The sequence below is a fragment of the Hypanus sabinus genome, chromosome 1 (assembly GCF_030144855.1).
Source record: "Hypanus sabinus isolate sHypSab1 chromosome 1, sHypSab1.hap1, whole genome shotgun sequence".
Taxonomy (NCBI): domain Eukaryota; kingdom Metazoa; phylum Chordata; class Chondrichthyes; order Myliobatiformes; family Dasyatidae; genus Hypanus; species Hypanus sabinus.
Genome location: NC_082706.1, coordinates 156,303,212 through 156,323,713, shown reverse-complemented (window position 1 = coordinate 156,323,713; position 20,502 = coordinate 156,303,212). Strand labels below are relative to the sequence as shown.

The 20,502-nt window shown below is 41.8% G+C and overlaps 2 protein-coding genes across 3 annotated transcripts in view; both read right to left on the bottom strand.

The window, feature by feature from the left end:
• myom1a (myomesin 1a (skelemin)) overlaps positions 1–9,869 on the bottom strand; it is a 180,343-nt gene extending 170,474 nt beyond the window's left edge. For both annotated transcript variants that reach the window (XM_059979587.1, XM_059979582.1), the window contains exon 1: positions 9,635–9,869. The gene's annotated coding sequence lies outside the window, so the exon portion shown is untranslated. The remainder of the gene's footprint in view (positions 1–9,634) is intronic.
• Positions 9,870–17,049: 7,180 nt separating this feature from the next.
• Positions 17,050–19,763, bottom strand: LOC132381121 (general transcription factor II-I repeat domain-containing protein 2-like). Its single transcript, XM_059950405.1, has 2 exons — positions 17,347–19,763; positions 17,050–17,261 (listed from the first exon to the last, which is right to left on the bottom strand). Exon 1 carries the CDS (start codon positions 19,283–19,285, stop codon positions 17,351–17,353), a length of 1,935 nt encoding a protein of 644 aa, XP_059806388.1. The 5' UTR covers positions 19,286–19,763; the 3' UTR covers positions 17,050–17,261; positions 17,347–17,350.
• Between the last annotated feature and the right edge of the window lie 739 nt (positions 19,764–20,502).

The window sequence follows — 20,502 nt, the reverse complement described above, 5'->3', positions numbered from 1 at the left end:
TCATTGTAAATTTTCTCTGCACTCTTTTAATCTTATTGATATTTTTCCTGTTGGTCTGTGACCAGAATTGCACACAATACTCAAATAAAGCCTCACCAACATCTTATACAATTTCAACATAACATCCCAATGCCCATACTCAATATTTTGAATTATGAAATCCAATGTGCCAAAGGTATTCTTTACAACTCTGTCTATCTACTGATGTCACTTTCAAGGAATTATGCATCTGTATTACTAGATACCTCTGTTCTACCACACTCCTCAGTGGCCTACTACTTACTACGTAACTCCAACCCTGGTTGGTCCCTTGAAAGAGTAACACTTCACTCTTGTCTGCATGAAACTCCATCTGCCAGTTTTCAGTCTCTTTTTCCAGTTGGTTCAGATCCTGCTGCAAACTTTGATGGAATTTGTCACTGTCTACTACACACCAGTCTTGGTGTCATCCGCAAATTTGCTGATCCAGTTAGTTAGTTTTATTGTCATCACTCAGGACAATGAAATTGCTGTGCTACTCCATTCAGTACAAAACAGCATATTGGCATATTCAATTACAAAAAACACAAAGACTAAATTTAAAATAACATCTGAGCTATTTAGACCATAAGATATAGGAGCATAATTCGGCCATTTGGCCCATCAAGTCTGTTCCACATTCTAAGTTGTAACTTAGAATGACATCTACGTTGCAACTGAATTAAAAATACAATTTTAACAATTGTTTTAACAATTTTAACAATTCTAAAATTAAAAAAGCAGTAGCTGCCCCATTTAATTGTTGCACAAACCCATGTTATAAAATATAATGATTAAATCTAAAGTAGAAACAAGAATTAAAGCTGTTTTTTTTTTAAGAAAGGGCTCTGAAATCAAAGGAAGTTAGCTGCCCCATTTAAACTCAAGTATTGCACATACCCATGTTTTGTACTTACAGATTGTCCATAATGCCTGTGGACTATAGATGGGAGGGGAGCATTATTCACTTGCAACAACTGCCCTGGGGAAAAAGCTGTTTTTCAGTCTGGATGTCTGTGTAGAGATGTTCCTGTATCTCCTACTGGATTACTGGGGTGAGTTGAGTCCTTCATGATGTTGCAAGCATGTGTTGTAGATGGCTTCCATATCTGGTAGTTGTGTCCTAATGTGTCCTATACAGTCCTTATTCCTCATTGAAGTGCTTTCTGTTGATTTTGTTGACGATCGTGTACTATACTGTCATGCAGTAGGTAAGTATGTTCTCAAAGGCACTTTGGTAAAAGTTTATCAGCAGCTTTTAGGACAAATCTGCTCTCTTTAAACTCCTAAGATAGTACACTACTGAGCCTTCCCTACAATCAAGGAGGTATTGGCGGTCTGAAAGAGCTCCTTCATGATGCTCACTCACAACAACTTAAAGCTGAAGACCCTTTCCACTACTTCCCCGTTTATGAATAGTGACGCCTGATCATACCTTCTTGATTTCCTGTAGTTGATAATAATTATTTTTTTAATGCCGAGCGATAGGTTATTGTTATTGCAGCACTCCCTCTCTGTATGCTGTTTCATTGTTATTTATAATTAATCCAATCACTGTGGTGTTGTTTGCATATTTGATGATGGAGTTGGTGATCTAGGCAGGGTACAGTCATGGATGAAAAGAAGGTAAAGGATCAGGCTCAGTATACATCCCTGCGATGCACCGGTGTTCAGGGTCTGGGAGGATGATGTGTATTTACCAAGTCTCACAGTTGTGATTGGTAAGAAAGTCCAGAATCCAGTTGCAAATTGATGTATTGAGTCTCAGGTTATGGAGTTTAACAGTCAACATGTCGGGGAGTAAGGTGTTGAAGGCAGAACTATAGGCAACAAAAAGCATCCTGGTGTAGGTGTTTTCATGCTCCATGTATTCCAGTGTGAAATGGGGAGCCACAGGGATGGTGTCCTCAGTTGATCTGTTACCCTTGTAGGCAAACTGGTAGTTGTCCAGAGTAGTAGGGGTAGTGTTCTTAATGTGAGACATAACCTGTCTCTCCAGGCACTTGGCAGCTATGGGGTGAGTGCAAGTAGTCTGTAATTGTTGAGGCATGTTACCACTTACTGCTTTGGGATTGGTATGATGGTTGATGTTTTAAAACATGCAGGGGCCATAGCAAGAGACAGAGAAAGGTTATAGATTTCAGTCGAAACCTGTACCAGCTGGTCAGCACAGTCAGTGAGGACCCACCCGGGTATGCTATCTGGTCCAGCTGCTCTGTGTGTTAATATTGCGGAGAGTACTGCACTTCTCATTTGGCATGGTCAGTGTCAGTGCTGTGTTCTTCTTGGGAGTCAAAACCTTTATCACTGGTTCATTGTTGTCTCTGTCAAACTGAGCAAAGTTTTTTTGCTGCTCAGCTACTGTGGCATCACTGTTTGCAGGGCACGAGATCTTTCCCTTATAGTCAGTGATGGACCTGATGCCTTCCTATACACATTGGGGGTTGGAGGCATTATCAAAGTGTAACTCTGTCTGTTCTTTGTATTTGTATGTACTTGGTGGTTTTGATGCCTCACCTAAGGTTCACTGTATGCTTCAGTGTCACTGGATCTGTAAGCAGCACCCTGAACCCTGAGCAGCTTCTGGACTTCATTGTTCATCCATGGCTTCTGATTTTGGAATACACACAGATGTTTTTATTGCTGGTGACATTGCCTACACAATATTTGATATAGACCATGACCGTGCTGGTGTACGCCTCTAAGTCCATTCCCAAATCGTGCAGAGAGCAAATCTGTGCACTCAAAGCAGTCCTGAAGCCATGAGATAGCTCCCTCAGGCTGAACTATCACTGAATTGTCTTTCTTATCACTGGTCTACAGGCTGAGGTTAGGCAGATGGTCAGACAGCCCCAGGTGAGGCCCTGTGTGCACCCACAATACTGGTGTAAACTTGGTCCTGTGTATTGTTGCTCCTTCTGGGATATTTCACATTCTGGCAGAATCTAGGAAATACTGTTTTAAAGTTGGCTTGATTGAAATCACCGGCTACAATGAAGGGTCAGGGTGGGCAGACAGTTGCTTATTAATAACATCATACAGTTGTGCTAATGCTAAATTAGTATTGGCTTGTGTGGAGTTTAGCCGACTGTGATGTAAACAACAGTGAAATCTCTTGGCAGCGGGAAAGGCCTGCACTTTAGGGTCAGATATTCCAGGTTGGGACAGCCATGACTCTCGATGATGACAGAGCTCATACACCAGGCATTGTTTTCATGAATGCATAAGCCACTGCCTGACTTCTTAACAGAATCTTATGTTCATGCAACCTACTCACCCAATAGCTGCAATGGATACATTATAATCCAGCTAGATTTCAGTAAAGATCATTAAGCAGCAGTTGAGTAAATTCCTTTCTGTGGTAAGTCTGTCTGAACTCATCTATTTTATTAGCAATCAATTGGGTGTTGGTAAGGAAGATGCTCAGAAGCAGGAGTTTGAAAGGTATAGCTTTTAGGGTAACACGGATTCAGCTCACCTACCACACTTCTGCTCCCTTTTAGTGCACTGTCTGTGGCATCTCCCATCTAGGGCTGGTTCTGGGCTTGTCCCAGTCTCTGGCGGAATGTACTCTGTGAGAGTGAGCTAAGAGTTCTTAATGCACGTAATACTCATATTGAGAATTTCCAGTCGGCTGTACTGTAGATGTTTGCTTGCTTTGGAGAACTTGAAATTACTGCGGCTATGCATGCTGCCATCGTTACCATCCAGATCGCTGGTATGGATGATAAACAACAATGAACCCAGCACCATTCTCTGCAACATACCACTAGTCACATGTCTCCAGTCAGAGAAGCAACCATCTACTACCACTCTCCGGCTTCTCTTGCGATATACTACCTCATCCAGAATGCTGAGTGACTGAACCTATATGACCAACCTCTCAAATGAGACCTCGTCAAAGGCCTTGCTAAAATCCATGTGAACAAATTCCACAGCCTTTCCTTCATGAACTTTTCTGGTAACTTCCTTGAAAAGCTCTATAGGTTTGGTCACATAGTGGCACAAAGCCACTTACATATCCAGTCCCTTACAATACTTAACTACTGACGTCAGGCTCAATGGCCAATAATTTCCCAGTTTATTCTTAGACACTTTCTTAAACAACAGAATGACATTTGCTATTTTCTAGTCCTCCAGAACCTCACCAATGGCTAAGGATATGTTAATTAACTCTGCTAGCGCCCTGCAAATTTCTGCACTAGCCTCCCAGAAAGACCGAGAGAATACCTTGTCGGGCCCTAATCCACCCTAATTTGTCTCAAGTCAGCAAGCACCTCCTGCTTTGAAATTGTATACAGCCCATGACCTCACTGACCTGTCACTTCACTTCCATAGACTCTGTATCCACCTCCTGAGTAAAATATCCATTTATGATCTCTTCCATTTATTTCAGTTCCATGCATAGACCACCACTCTGATCTTAAAGAGGACCAACTTTATCCCTTACTATCCTTTTGTTCTTAATATATCTGTAGAAGCCCTTGAGAATCTCCTTCACCTTGTCATGTCTTGTCTGCTAGAGCAACCTCATGCCTTCTTTTAGCTCTCCTGATTTCATTCTTACGTGTTCTCTTGCATTTCTTATACTCCTCAAGTACTTCATTTGTTCCTTCCTACCTAAGCCCGCTATGCTCCTCCTCCTTCTTTTTAACCAGGGTTCATCTTTTGTAAACCAAGGCTCTTTAAACCTGTTATCCTTGCTTTTTATTCTGACAGGCACATACAAACTCTGTACTCACAAAATTTCACTCTTGAAGCTCTCCAATTTAACAAATACACTTTGTCAGAAAACAATGTCACAATCCACGTGTGCCAGATCCTTTTTGATACCATCAAATTTGACCTTTCTCTAATTTAGAATCTCAACACAAGGACCAATTCTATCTTTCTCCATAAATAACTTGAAACCAATGGCATTATGATCACTAGATCCAAAGTATTCCCTACAGAAACTTCCATTATCTGCCCTGTCTCCTTCCCTAATAGGGGATCCAGTATCATACTCTCTCTAGTTGGGATTTCTTTATATTGATTAAGGAAACTTTCCTGAACACATTTGACTAATTCTATTGCACCTAGCCTTTTCACAGTATGGGAGCCACACTAAATATATGGAAAGTTAAAATCACCGACTATCGCAATCTTATGTTTCTTGCAACTGTCTGTGATCTTCCTTCAAATTTGCTACTCAAAATCCTGCTGACTATTGGGTGGTCTTTAATATAATCCCATTAATGTGATCAACCCTTTCTAATCCCTCAACTTCACCCATATATCCTTAGTAGACACTGCCGTGACATTTTCCCTGACTAGTAATGCCACCCCGCCCCTTTTAATTCCTCCTGCTCTATCCTGGAACATTAAACTGCAGGCCTGCCCCTTCTGTAACCAAATCTCACTAATATGTACAATGTCATAATTCCACAGACTGTTCCGTACTTCAAGCTCCTCTGTCTTTCCTACAATACTCCTTGCAATGAAATATATGCATCTCAAAATATTATTCCCACCATGCTCAATCTTTTGATTCCTGTCTTTGTATGCAGGTTTATCAACATCTTTCCCTAGAACCATTCCACTACCTGCTCTGGTGCTCTGGTTCCCCGACAACTCTGTTCTAAACCCTAAGTGAAGCGCTAGCAAACCTTCTCGAAATGATATTAAACCCCTCCAGTTCAGCTGCAAACCACCTTTCTGTGCAGGTCTCACCTTCTCAATGTTCCAAACATCTGAAGCCCTCCCTCCTGCATCATCTCCTTAGCCATTAGGTAAACATGACTGTTGTGACTTTCCTCTGCTGGGTCTTCTACCACCTGCCTCAACAGTATTCAAAGCAGTATACCTGTTATTAAGGGGAACAGTCACTGAGATTCCCTGCATTGGCTTCCTAATCCCTTTCACCCTCCTGGCATTTACCCATTTACCCCTGTCCTGCACCTTAGGTGTAACAACCTCCCTGTATCACCTGTCAATCAATCCCTCAGCCTCCCAGACCATCCATTTCCAGCTCCAGCTCCTTAACTCGGTTTGTAAGAAGCTGCAGCTGGAAGCTCTTCTTGCCGGTGTGATCTCCCTGGCTTCCCACATTCCTCAAGAGTAGTATTCCACTATCCTGCAGTCTCACTGTTCTAACTGTGCAATAGAAAGAGAGAAAGAAAGAAAGTTACCTACAGCATTTAACTAAGCAGCTTGAGTCAAAGCCTGAATTCCTCCATTCTAACACTGGCCCACTCCAACAATGGCTACTCCGCTTAAACTTAACCTCTTTTTTATTGTCCTTTGCCAAGTGCCTAACACCTTGCAATCTGTATTGCAGAATGTCCCAAAAGCTCCTGCTCATTTCTTTACAACTGATGCTCCTGTTTCACACAGTCTAGGGACTCCTCATTATCAGTGATTTTGGAATGGTTCATGATTTGAATAGTTTTTTTGCACTAAGTATTTTGTAGTTTATTGTAATTTTATGTCTATCCACTGTACTGCTGAGGCAAAATAAATTTCATGTTATTTAAGTCAGTGATAATAAATCTGATACTGATTTTGAAATCTTAATGTAATGATTACAATTGGGTCTCCTTGCTGCTTGTCTTTAGAAAATCATCACCTGAATCTATTTCAAACACTTCTTACACTGGCCAAAGAGCCAAGAGCTCTGTCCAGAACCAATTCAGACATGCATGATATTCACCGCTCAAGAAAAAAACAAAGAAAAATATTGGAAGCAATGTAATATTTTGTGGCCATTCTCAAACTCAAATAGGTCTGACTCCATCAGCTGAGAGGGATTATGGAGAATTACTGGTCATCATCATTATTCTCTGTCTGTTCCATGATAATGTGCAAATTGTGATCTTCATAACAGACCAATTTCAGTGCAGGTTGGGATCAAATCAATACATCATCAAATATCTTTGCTGCAAAATTCCACCCCACCTCCAACAAATTCTCAGTGGAACAGAGCTAATCTGCAGGATGATGGGAAACAGTTCAGACTTAATGGTTTCTACTCCAGATCACTTGTTAAACTGTAATTTGCAGGCATTGCTTACTGCATGAATTTTTGAGGCTAACCTCCAAGCCATAGTTGATTTTTTTTTAGTGAAGCACTTCAGTGGATTGGCCTTGTACTAAATATTCAGAAGTCAGAGGTCTTTCAACAACCCGTTTTCCTGACATTCAAAATTCTTCACCAACATCCCATCACACCATCACCCTCACACACATCAAGTTCAAAATTCACAGTACATTTATTATCAATATATGTCTGCTATATACAACCTTGAGATTTATCTCCTTACCAGTAGCAACAAAACAAAGAAACCCAATTGTTGATGTTGTTCCTTTTCACACCTTGTGGTGCAACAGGTGACATTTCTTTTAGCATTTATCTGTTTTTTTACAAGGCTGAGTTGCTAGCTCGATGCTCAACCCAGCATGGATGGAAAGTGTGCAAGGAGCTGGCCACAAAGTCCAGTACTGAAGCCACTACACCACTGGCCAGCTAAAGACACCCAATAGAAAAAATTCCACCAAACACCCGTTATACAGAAATAAAAATCATGCAAACAATAAAAGTATGCAAATAACATTCAGGACTGAAGTTCATGAAAGTGAGTTCACAGCCATGAAGCCAGTCATCACTGCAGCAGGTCCAGAAGCCCATTAGTTGCAGGCCACAGCCTCAGTTCAGTGCAGAGATAAGTAAATATTGTGAACAGGGAGCCGAACACCAACCCATCCTTTGCCTACAGCCCTGACACCCTAACCTTTTCAATAAGGCATGGTGCTTTAATCAGCTAAACAGCTGATTGTTCCTCACTTTTGGACCCAGGCCCTGCCACTTTGATACACTCTCATTTGGGCCCTGCCACATTGAATCAGCCTGTACCCACCCTCTCCAATCTAGCCTGGCACTTAAATCAGTCAAATGTCAGCTTCTTCCTCACTCTCGGGCATGAGCCCCGCCATTTCGACCCTTCCTTGCCTTGGTTCTGCTGTTCTGAATTGCATCCAACTCCAACCCAACAATGGCCAAACATTGGCTTGTTTACCTGGTCTTGATCCCAGGCTCCACTGCCTCAATTTGGCCTGTACATGTTTTACCACAATTGCCCTGCAACTTCAAGACTTCAGTTCACACTGCATAAATGCCAGGTCATACAGATAGTTTCAAAAGCTCAACTCCGAAAGGGATGTTATAGACTATTGATTGCAGTGATTGCTTTCAAGAAAACTGTGATGAGTAAAGTAGTTACTAGTTTTTGTTTGCTGCCAGTGTTACACCAGCACCATCTTAAACTGAAAGATACACACAAACAAAATCAAGGTCCATGATAAAATTTAAGAAATTTGGATTACTTTCCATTCCTAGAGAGCTATTTCTCAACATTGATGAGACACTGATGACCAAATCCACTCTGGACTCCAATGCTCCAGCTGGATGAGTAAACAAATTCTCAAAGTTGTCAAATTAGATACAAAACTCGTGATTTAACTGCAGAGATCCTCACCTCATTTATGTGCTCGTCGTTAGCAATTTACCGTCAACACCACAAAATACAGAAGTAATACAGTACTACTATAAAGGTATCTGGGAATAATGGTCCATAATTTGTTGGAAGTGGTGTCACGGGTTATAAAGAAAGCCTTTGACACATTGGCCTTTATAAATCAAAGTATTGAGTACAGGAGATGGGATGTAATGTTAAAGTTGTGTAAGACATCAGTGAGGCCTAATCTGAAGTATTGTGTGAGGTTTTGGCTACCTACCTACAGGAAAGATGCAAATAAAGTTGTAAGAGTACAAAGGAAATTTACAAGGATGTTGCCGGGTCTGCAGGACCGGAGTTATAAGGAAAGATTGAATAGGTTAGGACTGTATTCCTTAGAATGTTGATGATCAAGAGGAAATTTGATAGAGGTATACAAAAGTATGAAGGATATAGATAGGGTAAATGCAAGCCCGCTTTTTCCATTCAGCTTGAGTGGGACTACAACCAGAGGCAGGTGAGAGTGAAAGGTGAAAAGTTTAAGGGGAACATGAGGAGAAAATTTCTTCACTCAGAGGGTCGTGCAAGTGTGGAATGAGCCGCCAGCACGTAGTGCATGCAAGCCCAAATTCAGCCTTTAAGAGAAGTCTGGATGGTAGGAGTACAGAGAATTATAGTCTGGCTGCAGGTAGATGGGAGTAGGCAGTTTAAGTGGTTCGGCATGGACTAGTCGGGCCGAAGGGCTTGTCTGTGCTGTATTTTTCTATGACTCTAATACCAAATCTCCAATCCTATGGAAATGCCAGCCTGTTCTCCTAAACCAGCACTGCAAGCACTTTGGCTCTGATCGTGCTCAAACAACATCCTCTGCATGCCTGACACCAGACTCCTGAAACAAGCATCTTGTTCTGTGTTCTGTTATGGCAAACAATTTCAGGATGACAGAGAAAGTGCTTTAGGGATTATTGCAAAACATTCAAACAAAATCAACCAACCCCTGCTTATGAGCACTTAAATTGGTAGAAAATTATCTAGGAAGGAGACAAGCATATTTAGTCTCTCCAACAGCAGCATGCAAAGACGTGGAAAAAATAACCCGATTGACTCTGTCAAGCTCCACTTACCTCACAAGTAGCAGTCTGCCAATCTCCTCAAGATCATAAAGGACTGCCTATGAAGAGATGATGAAGACACAGTGACTCAGTGTGTGAGCGTTGATGGTTGAAGGTAAAGCACATTAATGCCATGGGACTTTCTGACAAATGGAATCAGCAACTCTGGAATCAGTCGCCTTCTATGATTATTATTTTGTTTCTGCATAATCAATGATTGCAAATTAATTTAATGTTATTGTGCAGTTGTAGTAATACAACTGTTTATTTGTTTTACTCACTCTCATTAGTTTCTATTGATAGCTGCGTCTGTGCTGTACTCCTGTAAATTCCCAACAGTAATTGGAGCTGTAGCACTGACAAGCTATGGAGGCGCTATGAATCCAGATGTAGCCCTGATAATATCTCTCAGAGTTCTTCATGCCAGAATTCTGCTCTGGTGCAGCTCATCTATAATTATTACATTAAATATCATGTCACTATCCATGAAATAAATTACATATGTCTTCTTCTATACCATTAAATAAAAAGCTTTGCAGGAACTTTAACCTCCAATTTATTTGAGCAGGAAACATTTTGGAACTGCTAGAATTGCTCCTTCAAGATTAACAGTAATTAAACCCAAGTAAGAAGAAGTTAATTTTGATTATAACTTTTATAGTGTTCACTCTTAGTTGCGCTGGAGTTAATGAGAACATGTACTTATTAAACATACCTAAAGACTCCACCGAGTATTACTTGACTTCCCTGTTCTTGTTTAAATTCATGATGCTCAAAGAAAATGAGCATTACCCTAATAAAAGAAATTTACCCTAAGAAAATGGTAATAGACTTCCCTTACAACTGTAGTAATTTTTGTGATGGTAGTCCTTCCATGATGTCATCAGCCTATAACATTGGGTATCGAGTGCATTGAGGATAATCTTGCTGGTGAAGGCATTCTCAGATCTTGTCTCCCCATTGTTGTGGCTCATGTTATCTTGGTTTCATCATGATTGGTTGTCCCTGTCTGTTAGATTAGTGCTCGTGCAAAAAAAATCAAACATAAACCTGTAAGTTGATGGATGAATACAAATATTTCTATATTTTATTGATGTAAGTGATGTTATTCCAATTACCATGCTGTATTTAATTTTCATAAGCCCCAGTCTTTGAAAGCATGCCCCTTAATAAAATAATTTTTGGATGAAAAGAAAACAAGAAAGAGTGGAAGGATACAGCTTAATTATAAGAAGCAATAAATTAGATGATTTGAAAAAAAAATCACCTCATCTCTAGAGAAGATGAATATACCTGGAAGGGTTCACCAGTGTTAATATGAAACTTCTCCCATCTGACCTTTGAATTAATGCTGCATTTATGCCTCTTCTTGACTCTAGTTCCTTATTATAATTTCCTTTCACCTTGTATATCATCCATTCTGTCTTGTAATCTCTATTGTTTCACATCTTATTACACACCTTAGCTTTTGTTCTGTCTTACCCTTCTACTTTGTCTACATCCTCCTGGCTTAATCTATCACTAAATATTCTGAGAAATGAAGAAAGGTCTTTGACCTGAAATGTTAATTTTGTTACTTTGTCAGTAGATGCTGCTTGACCTTCTAATGTTTGCAATTTTTTCTATTTTTAACAGAGTTTTAACATTTTAAATAACTTATTTCAGTGCTTATTTTCCTTTAGTACTTGCCTTTTATATTTCTCAGAAATATTTACATTCAGGAAAATATTATTAGAAACCTGCTCCTCGAAGTCCTCAAATTTCTTCTTCTGAAGTGGTCTTGTAATCTTTTAAACTGCATACTTATTGCAGCCTTAGAAAAAGCTGGTAACACCAATCTCAATGTGGTTTACTGCAGACAGTTCTGTGTTAAGAGCAATTGTTAATCTAATTTTTAAATCAAAATATTGCAGATAGTGGAAACCAAACCTGAAATAAGAATTCTGTTGGGAATACTCATCAGATTAGACAGCATCTGAAGAGAGAGAATCAGAGTTAATGTTTCAGGTTTCACATTCCAGATGAAGATCTTCACTGATGATCATAAAATGTTCCATTCTATTGCAGTGATAAAACAACATTAGATTGATAAGTAAGTAATGCTCATGATATGAAAATGCCAACAGTAACTATCACCAACAAGAATGCATAATCACTTCCCTTTAACAATCAAAGGCATTATCATCATAGAGATTCCACAGAGAAAGTGAGTTAGCTTGAATGTTGAATTCAGTGACTTAAGAGATTCTGCAGATACTGAAAATTTTGAGCAACATGCACAATGTGCTGGAGGAACTCGGCAGGTCAGGCAGCATCTCTAGAGGGAAATAAACAGTCAATATTCCGGGCTGAAACCTTCATCTGGACTGAAAAGTGAGCACCAAATGCATTACACTAGACAGGAAAAAGTGGAGGTGAATGGCTTTCTCACTTAGAAAGACATTTTAGGTTCCTGAATGGTGGCAAAGGAAGAGGCAGAAGTCTGCATGTCGCCTCTCCTATACAATACAATGGTGGTTGTCCGTCTTGTCCGACGATGACAGGAGACCTGTGTGGGAGAATTTTTAAAATGGAAAAGCCATTGCACTGGGGCTGTTCCACTCTCTTGACCTCAGAAGTCTGGGTCCAGTGGTACAGACAAGCATCACAAACTGGGTTGCAGCAGTTGTATGGTGAAGTGACAAGAGAAGGGAAGTGATGAGCAGAGAGGGAAGAGAGGGTTCGTGAGTCACAAAGGGATGGTGATTTCAGAATGCTGAAAGTCAAGGGAGGGAAGGTATATCCGGTAGCAGAAATTTGGTAAAGGTCACATATCACTTCTGGAACCATGGAACTCACCCTTTTGACTTACTACCATGGCAACTCTGGGATCACCTCATCAAAGATACCCTCTTTCTCTATTTATACCTCCCTCATCTTCTCTGCAACTTAAAACTAATTAGATTTCTCTCCTTCCCAGTTCTAATGAAAATTCTTTGCCTAAAACGTTAACGATATTTACAGATACTGCCTAACTGGTTGAGCATTTCAAGTGTTTTCTATTTTATTTCCAGGTTTTCAGATTTCCAGCAACTTCAGTACTCTTGATTTTCATACATGTATAGATCAGAACAGGAGACACTGACTGCTCGGCACAGAAACTGCACCATGCCAGACAGGAAGGCTCAACAGCGGATAGTCAAAACTACCATCAAGGACACATAGTATAAACAGAAAGGTGCTAGAAAAAGTCTGGTAACGGCTTAAAGAGGTACTGCAGGTGCTGGAAATCTAGAGCAATATGCACAATGTGATGGAGGAGCTCAACGGGTCAGGCAGTATCTACGGATGGGAAAAAATCCCACATCATGAAGAATCCCACACACCCTGCTCAAAGGCTGTTTGTATACTCCCATCAGGGAGGGGTTATGTAGCATTCATGGCAGAGCCACCAGACTCAAAAAAAGTCACTTTCCCTGAGGAGTAAGGTTGATTAACACCTCCACCTACTAACCCACCCCTCCACACCACTAACCAATACTGCTTTATTATTTTCTGTACCTTATGTACAGACAGTCCTGTGCTAGCATAACTTTATGGACATACAAGCAATCTATGTATATAAACTTTGTATTTATAGTTACTGTGTTTTATTATTATTATTATTATTATTATTATTATTATTATTGTATTCTTTATCTTTTGTGTGGTTTTTTTTGGTGCTGCATTGGATCTGGAGTAACAATTATTTTGTTCTCCTTTATACTTGTGTACAGGGAATGACATTAAACAATCTTGAATCTTGAATATAGGCAATGGTGATGTCTCCTGAAGGAGGGAAATAAATAGGATATGAGTAAAATCCAAAATTCTGGAATGGTAAGAAAAAAGAAGGAAGAAGGAACGCTGGGAATGTGAGAAATGTCTGAAACTCATCATCATTTGGAGATTGTTAACCTTGGTATTGAATCCTGAAGGCTGTAATAAACCAAGCCAGTAATGAAGTAGAATCGTGTTGAGGTAATGTTGAGGTCATATAGGAAGTTTACAGTGGGAGTAAGATGGAGAATTAAAATGACAGTCAGCTGCAAGTTTAGGATTACTCCAGAGTAATGCTTTTTTGGTCTTTCTGTCTATTACTATGCTCAGACAAGGGTTTTTTCTAAAATCTTAGCAGACAAGTCAGGTGAGGCTTCTGAGTCCGCAAGGTCTGGGACAATCCACCCACTCTTTGGAAAAGTTAATGCCAAGATCTTTGTCAGGGTGAAACATACACAGCTGCCTTTAAAATAGCAATGAGGATGATATCAGAGTTATAAATTCAAAATTCAAGTTAAATTTATTATCAAAGTGCATATATGTCACCATATTCAATACAAACCTGAGATTCATTTTCTTATGGGCAAACTCAGTAAATCTAAGAACCATAATAGAATCAATGAAAGACTGCACCCAACAGGGCAGACAAACACTGTGTAAATACAAAAGACAAAAAAAAACTAAATAAGTAATAAATACCAAGAACATGAGATGAAGAATCCTTGAAAGTGAGTCCATAGGTCATGGGAAGAGCTCAGCGGTAGATTTGCCATAAGATTCAGGCAATATGATTCCAAGGTAACATGAGTGAATCTGCAGATGCTGGAAATAAATAAAAACACAAAATGCTGGCAGAACTCAGCAGGCCAGACAGCATCTATGGGAGGAGGTAGTGACGACGTTTCGGGCAGAAACCTTTCATCAGGAGAGAAGTAACATGAGATGGTTGAGGGGGGATAAGAATTGGGGGGAGGGATGAAGTAGAGAGCTGGGAAGTGATAGGATGGAGGGAAATGGGCTAGGGGGAAGGTGGAGAATTATGGGAAATAAAAGAGAAAGAAAGGTAGGGCTGGGGGGAGATTATAGTGGGGGGGGGGGAGAGAGAGAAAGAGAACCAGACTAAAATTATAGATAGGGATGGGGTAAGGGGGGCAGGGGTATCAACAGAGGTCTGTGAGTTGGATGTTCATGCCGGCAGGAAGGAGGCTACCTTGGCGGGAGATAAGGTATTGCTCCATCGACCTGCGTGTGGCCTCATCTTGACGGTAGAGGAGGCCATGGACAGACATGTTGGAGTGGGAGTGGTCTGTAGAATTGAAGTGTGTGGCCACAGGGAGATCCCGCCACTGCTGGAGGACTGAGTGCCAGTGTTCAGTGAAACGGTCTCCCAGTCTGCAGTGGGTCACATCGGGAGCACCGGATACAGTATATCACCCCAGTTGACTCGCAGGTGAAGTGGTGCCTCACCTGAAAGGACTGTCGGGGGCCTGGGATGGTGGTGAGGGAAGAAGTGTGGGGGCAGGTGTAGCACTTCTTCCGTTTGCAGGGATGAGTGCCCGGAGGGAGGTCCGTGGGGAGGGATGGGGGGGGGATGAATGGACAAGGGAGTCGCGTAGGGAGCGATCCCTGCGGAAAGCCGAGAGTGGGGGGAGGGGAAGATGTGTCTGGTGGTGGGATTCCGTAGGAGGTGGCGGAAGTTACAGAGGATTATACGTTGGATCTGTAGGATGGTAGGGTGATAGGTGAGGACCAGGGAGACTCTATCCCTGGTGGGCTGGCGGGGGGATGGGGTGAGGGCAGAGGTGCGTGAAATACCGGCGACGCGATGGAGGGCAGAGTTGATAGTGGACGAAGGGAAGCCCCTTTCTTTAAAAAAGGAAGACAATGCTCCTCAGACAGGATGAAGAGATCATTACTCCTCAACGCCATTCAGCTCTACAATTCAACCACCGGGGGCAAGACATGTTAAAGTACCGGGGTTAGGACAGAGCTTAAGTTACCACTCAATGCACTTTAGTAAACTATTTAAGAACTTTTTAAAAGCTATTTATTAATGCTTTTTGGGAGGGTGATTTTAGATGCATATCATATTTATACTGAGTTAAATACTGTATGTAATTAGTTTTGCTACAATAAGTGTATGGGACACTGGAAAAATGTTGAATTTCCCCTTGGGGATGAATAAAGTATCTATCTATCTATCTCCTTTGTCCTAAAATGAAAGGTCTCATCCTGAGAGCAGATGCGGCGGAGGCGGAGGAATTGAGAGAAAGGGATATTATTTTTGCAGGAGACAGGGTGGGAGGAGGAATAGTCTAGGTAGCTGTGGGAGTTAGTAGGTTTGTAGTAGATGTCGGTGGATAGGCTGTCTCCAGAGAGATCTAGAAAGGGGAGGAAGGTGTCGGAAATTGACCAGGTGAATTTGAGGGTGGGGTGAAAGTTGGAGGCGATGTTAATGAAGTCGACGAGCTCAGCATGTGTGCAGGAAGCAGCACCGATGCAGTCGTCAATATAACGCAAGAAAAGAGGAGGACAGATACTGGTGTAGGCTTGGAACATAGATTCCTCCACATGGCCGACAAAAAGACAGGCATAGCTAGGACCCATGCGGGTGCCAATGGCTACAACTTTAGTTTGGAGGAAGTGGGAGGAGCCAAAGGAGAAATTGTTAAGGGTGAGGACTAATTCCGCAAGGCGGAGAGGAGTGGTGGTAGAAGGTGACTGGCTGGGTCTGGAATCCAGGAAGAAACGGAGAGCTTGGAGACCTTCCTGGTGGGCGAGAGGTATATAGGGACTGGACGTCCATGGTGAAAATAAGGCGGTGGTGGCCGGGGAACTTGAAATCTTTGAAGAGATGTAAAGCATGGGAAGTATCACAGACATAGGTGGGAAGGGATTGAACAAGCGGAGATAAAACAGAGTTGAGATAGGTAGAAATGTGTTCAGTGGGGCAGGAGCAAGCAGAGACAATGGGTCTGCCTGGACTGGCAGGTCTGCGAAACTTAGGTAGGAGGTAGAAACGGGAAGTGCAGGGTGTGAGAACTATAAGTTTGGTGGCCGTGGATGGGAGATCTCCCGAGCTGATGAGATCGGAAATAGTTTGGGAGACAATGGACTGGTACTCCCTAGTGGGGTCATGGTCCGGGGGTAGATAAGAGGAGGTGTCAGCGAGTTGTCGTCGTGCCTCCGCTGTGTACAGGTAGGTGTGCCAGACGACAACCACACCCCCCTGATCAGCGGGTTTGATGGTAAGGTTGGGATTGTTGCAGAGGGAATGGAGAGCAGAGCATTCAGAGGGGGTAAGGTTGGAATTGGAGCAAGGGGTGGTGAAGTCGAGATGGTTAATGTCCCGACGGCAATTAGAGATGAACAGATCCAGGGCGGGTAATATGATTCCATTCATTTGTGTTAAGGGGGTTCAAAGTTATCACTGTCATGATTTGAATTGTTTGGGCTAAGGCAGGGGTCAGCAACCTTTACCACTGAAAGAGCCACTTGGACCCGTTTCCCACAGAAAAGAAAACACTGGGAGCCGCAAAACCCGTTTGACATTTAAAATGAAATAACACTGCATACAACGTTTTTTTTGCCTTTATGCTATGTATAAACAAACTATAATGTGTTGCATTTATGAAATTGATGAACTCCTGCAGAGAAAACGAAATTACATTTCTGCATGCAACAAAAACATTTTGAACTCCGAAAAAAAGACGTTGGGTTGAAAGTTACTTTTAAGTAAAATACTCAATGTCTATTTGAGTCCTTCTTGTATTTATGAAAAACGCCGAACTTAAATTTTCCGCCAGCAGCAAACCAAAAATAACATCAGCCAGCTGTCAGCCTGAAAAATAAAAGGACTATTTCACTGAACAATGAAAAAATATGAATATACATAAAATAATAGGCAATTAAAATATTTATCATACTTGGTTAATGGGATTTCTGGTCCTGGACCTCAGCGCACAGCGTCTGCACATCAGGGCTGTATGATGTCACCTTCATCTTTACACAGGATCGCAAGCTGTCATCTGTGAGGCGTGCGCGATGTTTGTTTTTAATAAAGTTCATGTTGGAGAACACCTGCTCACATACATATGTGGATCCAAAGATCGACAGGACTCCAAGCGCATACTTTTTCATGTTTACATAAATGTCGGGCATAGCATTCCATGTTTCGAACACAAGTTTGTCCGGTTTTGGAAGGTTTTCAATATCACTCCATTTGTGATTCTGAGCAAGAACGGCCTTCTGACGGGCAACATCTTCAAGGTCTGCTGTCAAGCGTCTAAACTTGGACACCCATATGTCTTTGTCGGCTATGTCGGCCAGTTCCATCTCAAGATCAGGTTGACTCACACCTGCCAATGCAGTCGTATTCAGTAGGGAAGGATCGATGCTTAAGGGAGTGACCGGGAAGGATAATGTGTTTTTTTCCTCTCTGAACTCACAGAAGCGTTTCCCAAACGATGTTTGCATTGCGATGATTGCAGAATGTAAATACTCCGAAATTATCATGTCGTGACCTTGTTTGAACTCTCTCAAATTGGGGAAGTGAGACAAAGTGCCTTTCTGTAAATCTCTGGCAAGCACTGTCAACTTGCGCTCGAATGCCAAAACATCCTCCAACATGTGTAGGGCTGTACGTCCTTTCCCCTGAAGAGCTGTGTTCAGCGTGTTCAGGTGCGCTGTCATGTCTACCATGAAGTGTAGCTTTTCCAGCCACTCTGGCTGTTCCAGCTCAGGAAAGGTGAGCCCTTTGCTGCCCAGGAAAGTTTTCACTTCTTCCAGACACGCGACAAAGCGTTTCAGCACCTCCCCTTTGGACAGCCACCGGACTTTGTTGTGCAGCAGGAGATCAGAATATGCGCTTTCCAGCTCGTCCAGTAACAAACGGAATTGACGGTGATTTAAACTTTTTGCCATTATTTTATTGACAATCTGAATGACAACATCCATTACTTCTGTGCATTCCGGAGGAAATGTTTGAGCGCACAGTGCCTCTTGGTGCAAGATGCAGTGAAAAGTCAGCAGCTTTCTGTCCAGCGACTTCTGCAGTAAAGCCACAAATCCCTTGTGCGTTCCCGTCATATTCGGTGCCCCATCAGTAGCTACTGACACCAGATGGGTGGTCTTTATTCCTTTGGCTCTTAAACAATTCAAGACAGCCTCACAGATGTCCTCCCCCCGTGTTTGGTCTTTTAGAGGTATCAACTCAATCAGTTCTTCCTGTGGCCCGGCAGAGTTTACATACCGGCAGAACAACGCTATTTGTTCAATATCACCTTTGTCTTTAGACTCGTCACAGGCAATCGAGTAGGCCACAGCTGAATTGATGTCTTTAATTTGCTGTCTTGTGATGTCTTCTGCCATTTTTATGGTTCTGTCTTTGACAGTCTTTGCAGAGAGGGGCATATCCCTGATTTTCTGCACAATTTCACTCTTGTTTTTAAAGTCCGTGAATAGATGTTCTGAAATCTTAATGAAAGATTCTTTTATATATTCACCATCTGTAAACTGCTTCCCGTGCCTGACTATTTCCTGAGCGGCAATATAACTGGCGTATGTCGTTGATTTTCCAGACTTCATCCATTTCTGGAAATGATTTTTGCTCAGATCAACCTTCCGCATCAGTTCCGAAATGGCTTTTTTTCTCTCATCTCCATCCGGATATTTTTGAGCAAAGGCTGCGTGTTTATTCTGGAAATGCTTTGCGACATTTGACTTTTTGTTGTTTGCTAGTTTCTCATTGCATATTAAGCATACCGGTAAACCAGTCTCGTCAACAGTGAAAGCAAATGAATCTGTCCACGTATCATTAAACGTTCTGTTTTCTTCAGTCACTTTTCTTTTTTTAGAATTCTCCATAGTTGGCTTACCTTGGATCGAAAAATTAAAGAAATCGCGCACTGGCGGGTGTCAGGTATTGGCAGTGGTGACGTATATTAATAGCGATAAAAACACGTTGTAGCGGTATGCTCACGCAGTCAGTAAACTGCAGTCGAATAACTTTATTCGAACTAAACAGCCTTGCTTTTAAGCCTCCCTCAACCCAGCCCCCATGGACGCAGATGCTGCAAAAGACGCGTACTCACAAACCCCCGTAGGCTATCTCCCTTAGCCGGAATGCTGGCTAATTGTGAGCCGTTTCGGATGTGCCAGGAAATGTGTCGCCACACTTAGATTGTACAAGATCACCATAATCTTCAAATTTAGAATTACATTTCAAAAGCTAACAAATTAACATAAAATACATTTTAATTAAATACTGGCCAATTATTTCCCAAAGCCACAGGGAGCCGCAGCACAGAGGTGAAAGAGCCACAAATGGCTCGGGAGCCGCAGGTTGCCGACCCCCGGGCTAAGGGAATGACAGTCAACAGGCTTTCATCATAAGTGAATAGTAACTCAATCTGTCATGGCAAACAGATTAAATTGTGGAATCCAGGTAGAGAAAGACTTGTAATTGCTGTTTGGCCTAGAGTTTGAAATAACTGAGCAAGCAGGAAACAGACCACTATAGGGACCACGCAATGCTCAAAGTTCAAACTAAATTTATAATCAAAGTACATCTACATATGAGACAATATACTACCCTGAGATTCATTTTTTGGTGGGCATTCACAATAACTACAAAGAAACACAACAGAGTCAATGAAAAACCGTACACAATGAAGTTGGAAGACAACCAATGTGCAAAAGACAACAAGCTGTGCAAAGTACAAAAATACAAAAAAAAAAACAAAATAATAATAAATAAATATCAAGAACATGAGTTGTATCCTTGAAAGTAAGTCCATGGGTTGTGGAACCATTTCAGTGTTTGGGTGAGTGAAGTTGAGTGATGGCTGAGGGGAAATAACTATTCCTGAACCTTGTGATGTGGGACCTGAGACTCCTGTACCTCATTCCTGATGGAGGTTGGAGACCAGCTATACAGAATATGAAGTGTTGCTCCTCCACCCTGAGAGTGGCCTCATCGGGACAGAAGAAGAGGCCATGGACTGAAATGTCGGAGTGCAACTGGGGATAGGAATTAAAATGGTTTGCCACCAGGAAATTTGACTTTTGGCAGAGGGAGTGGA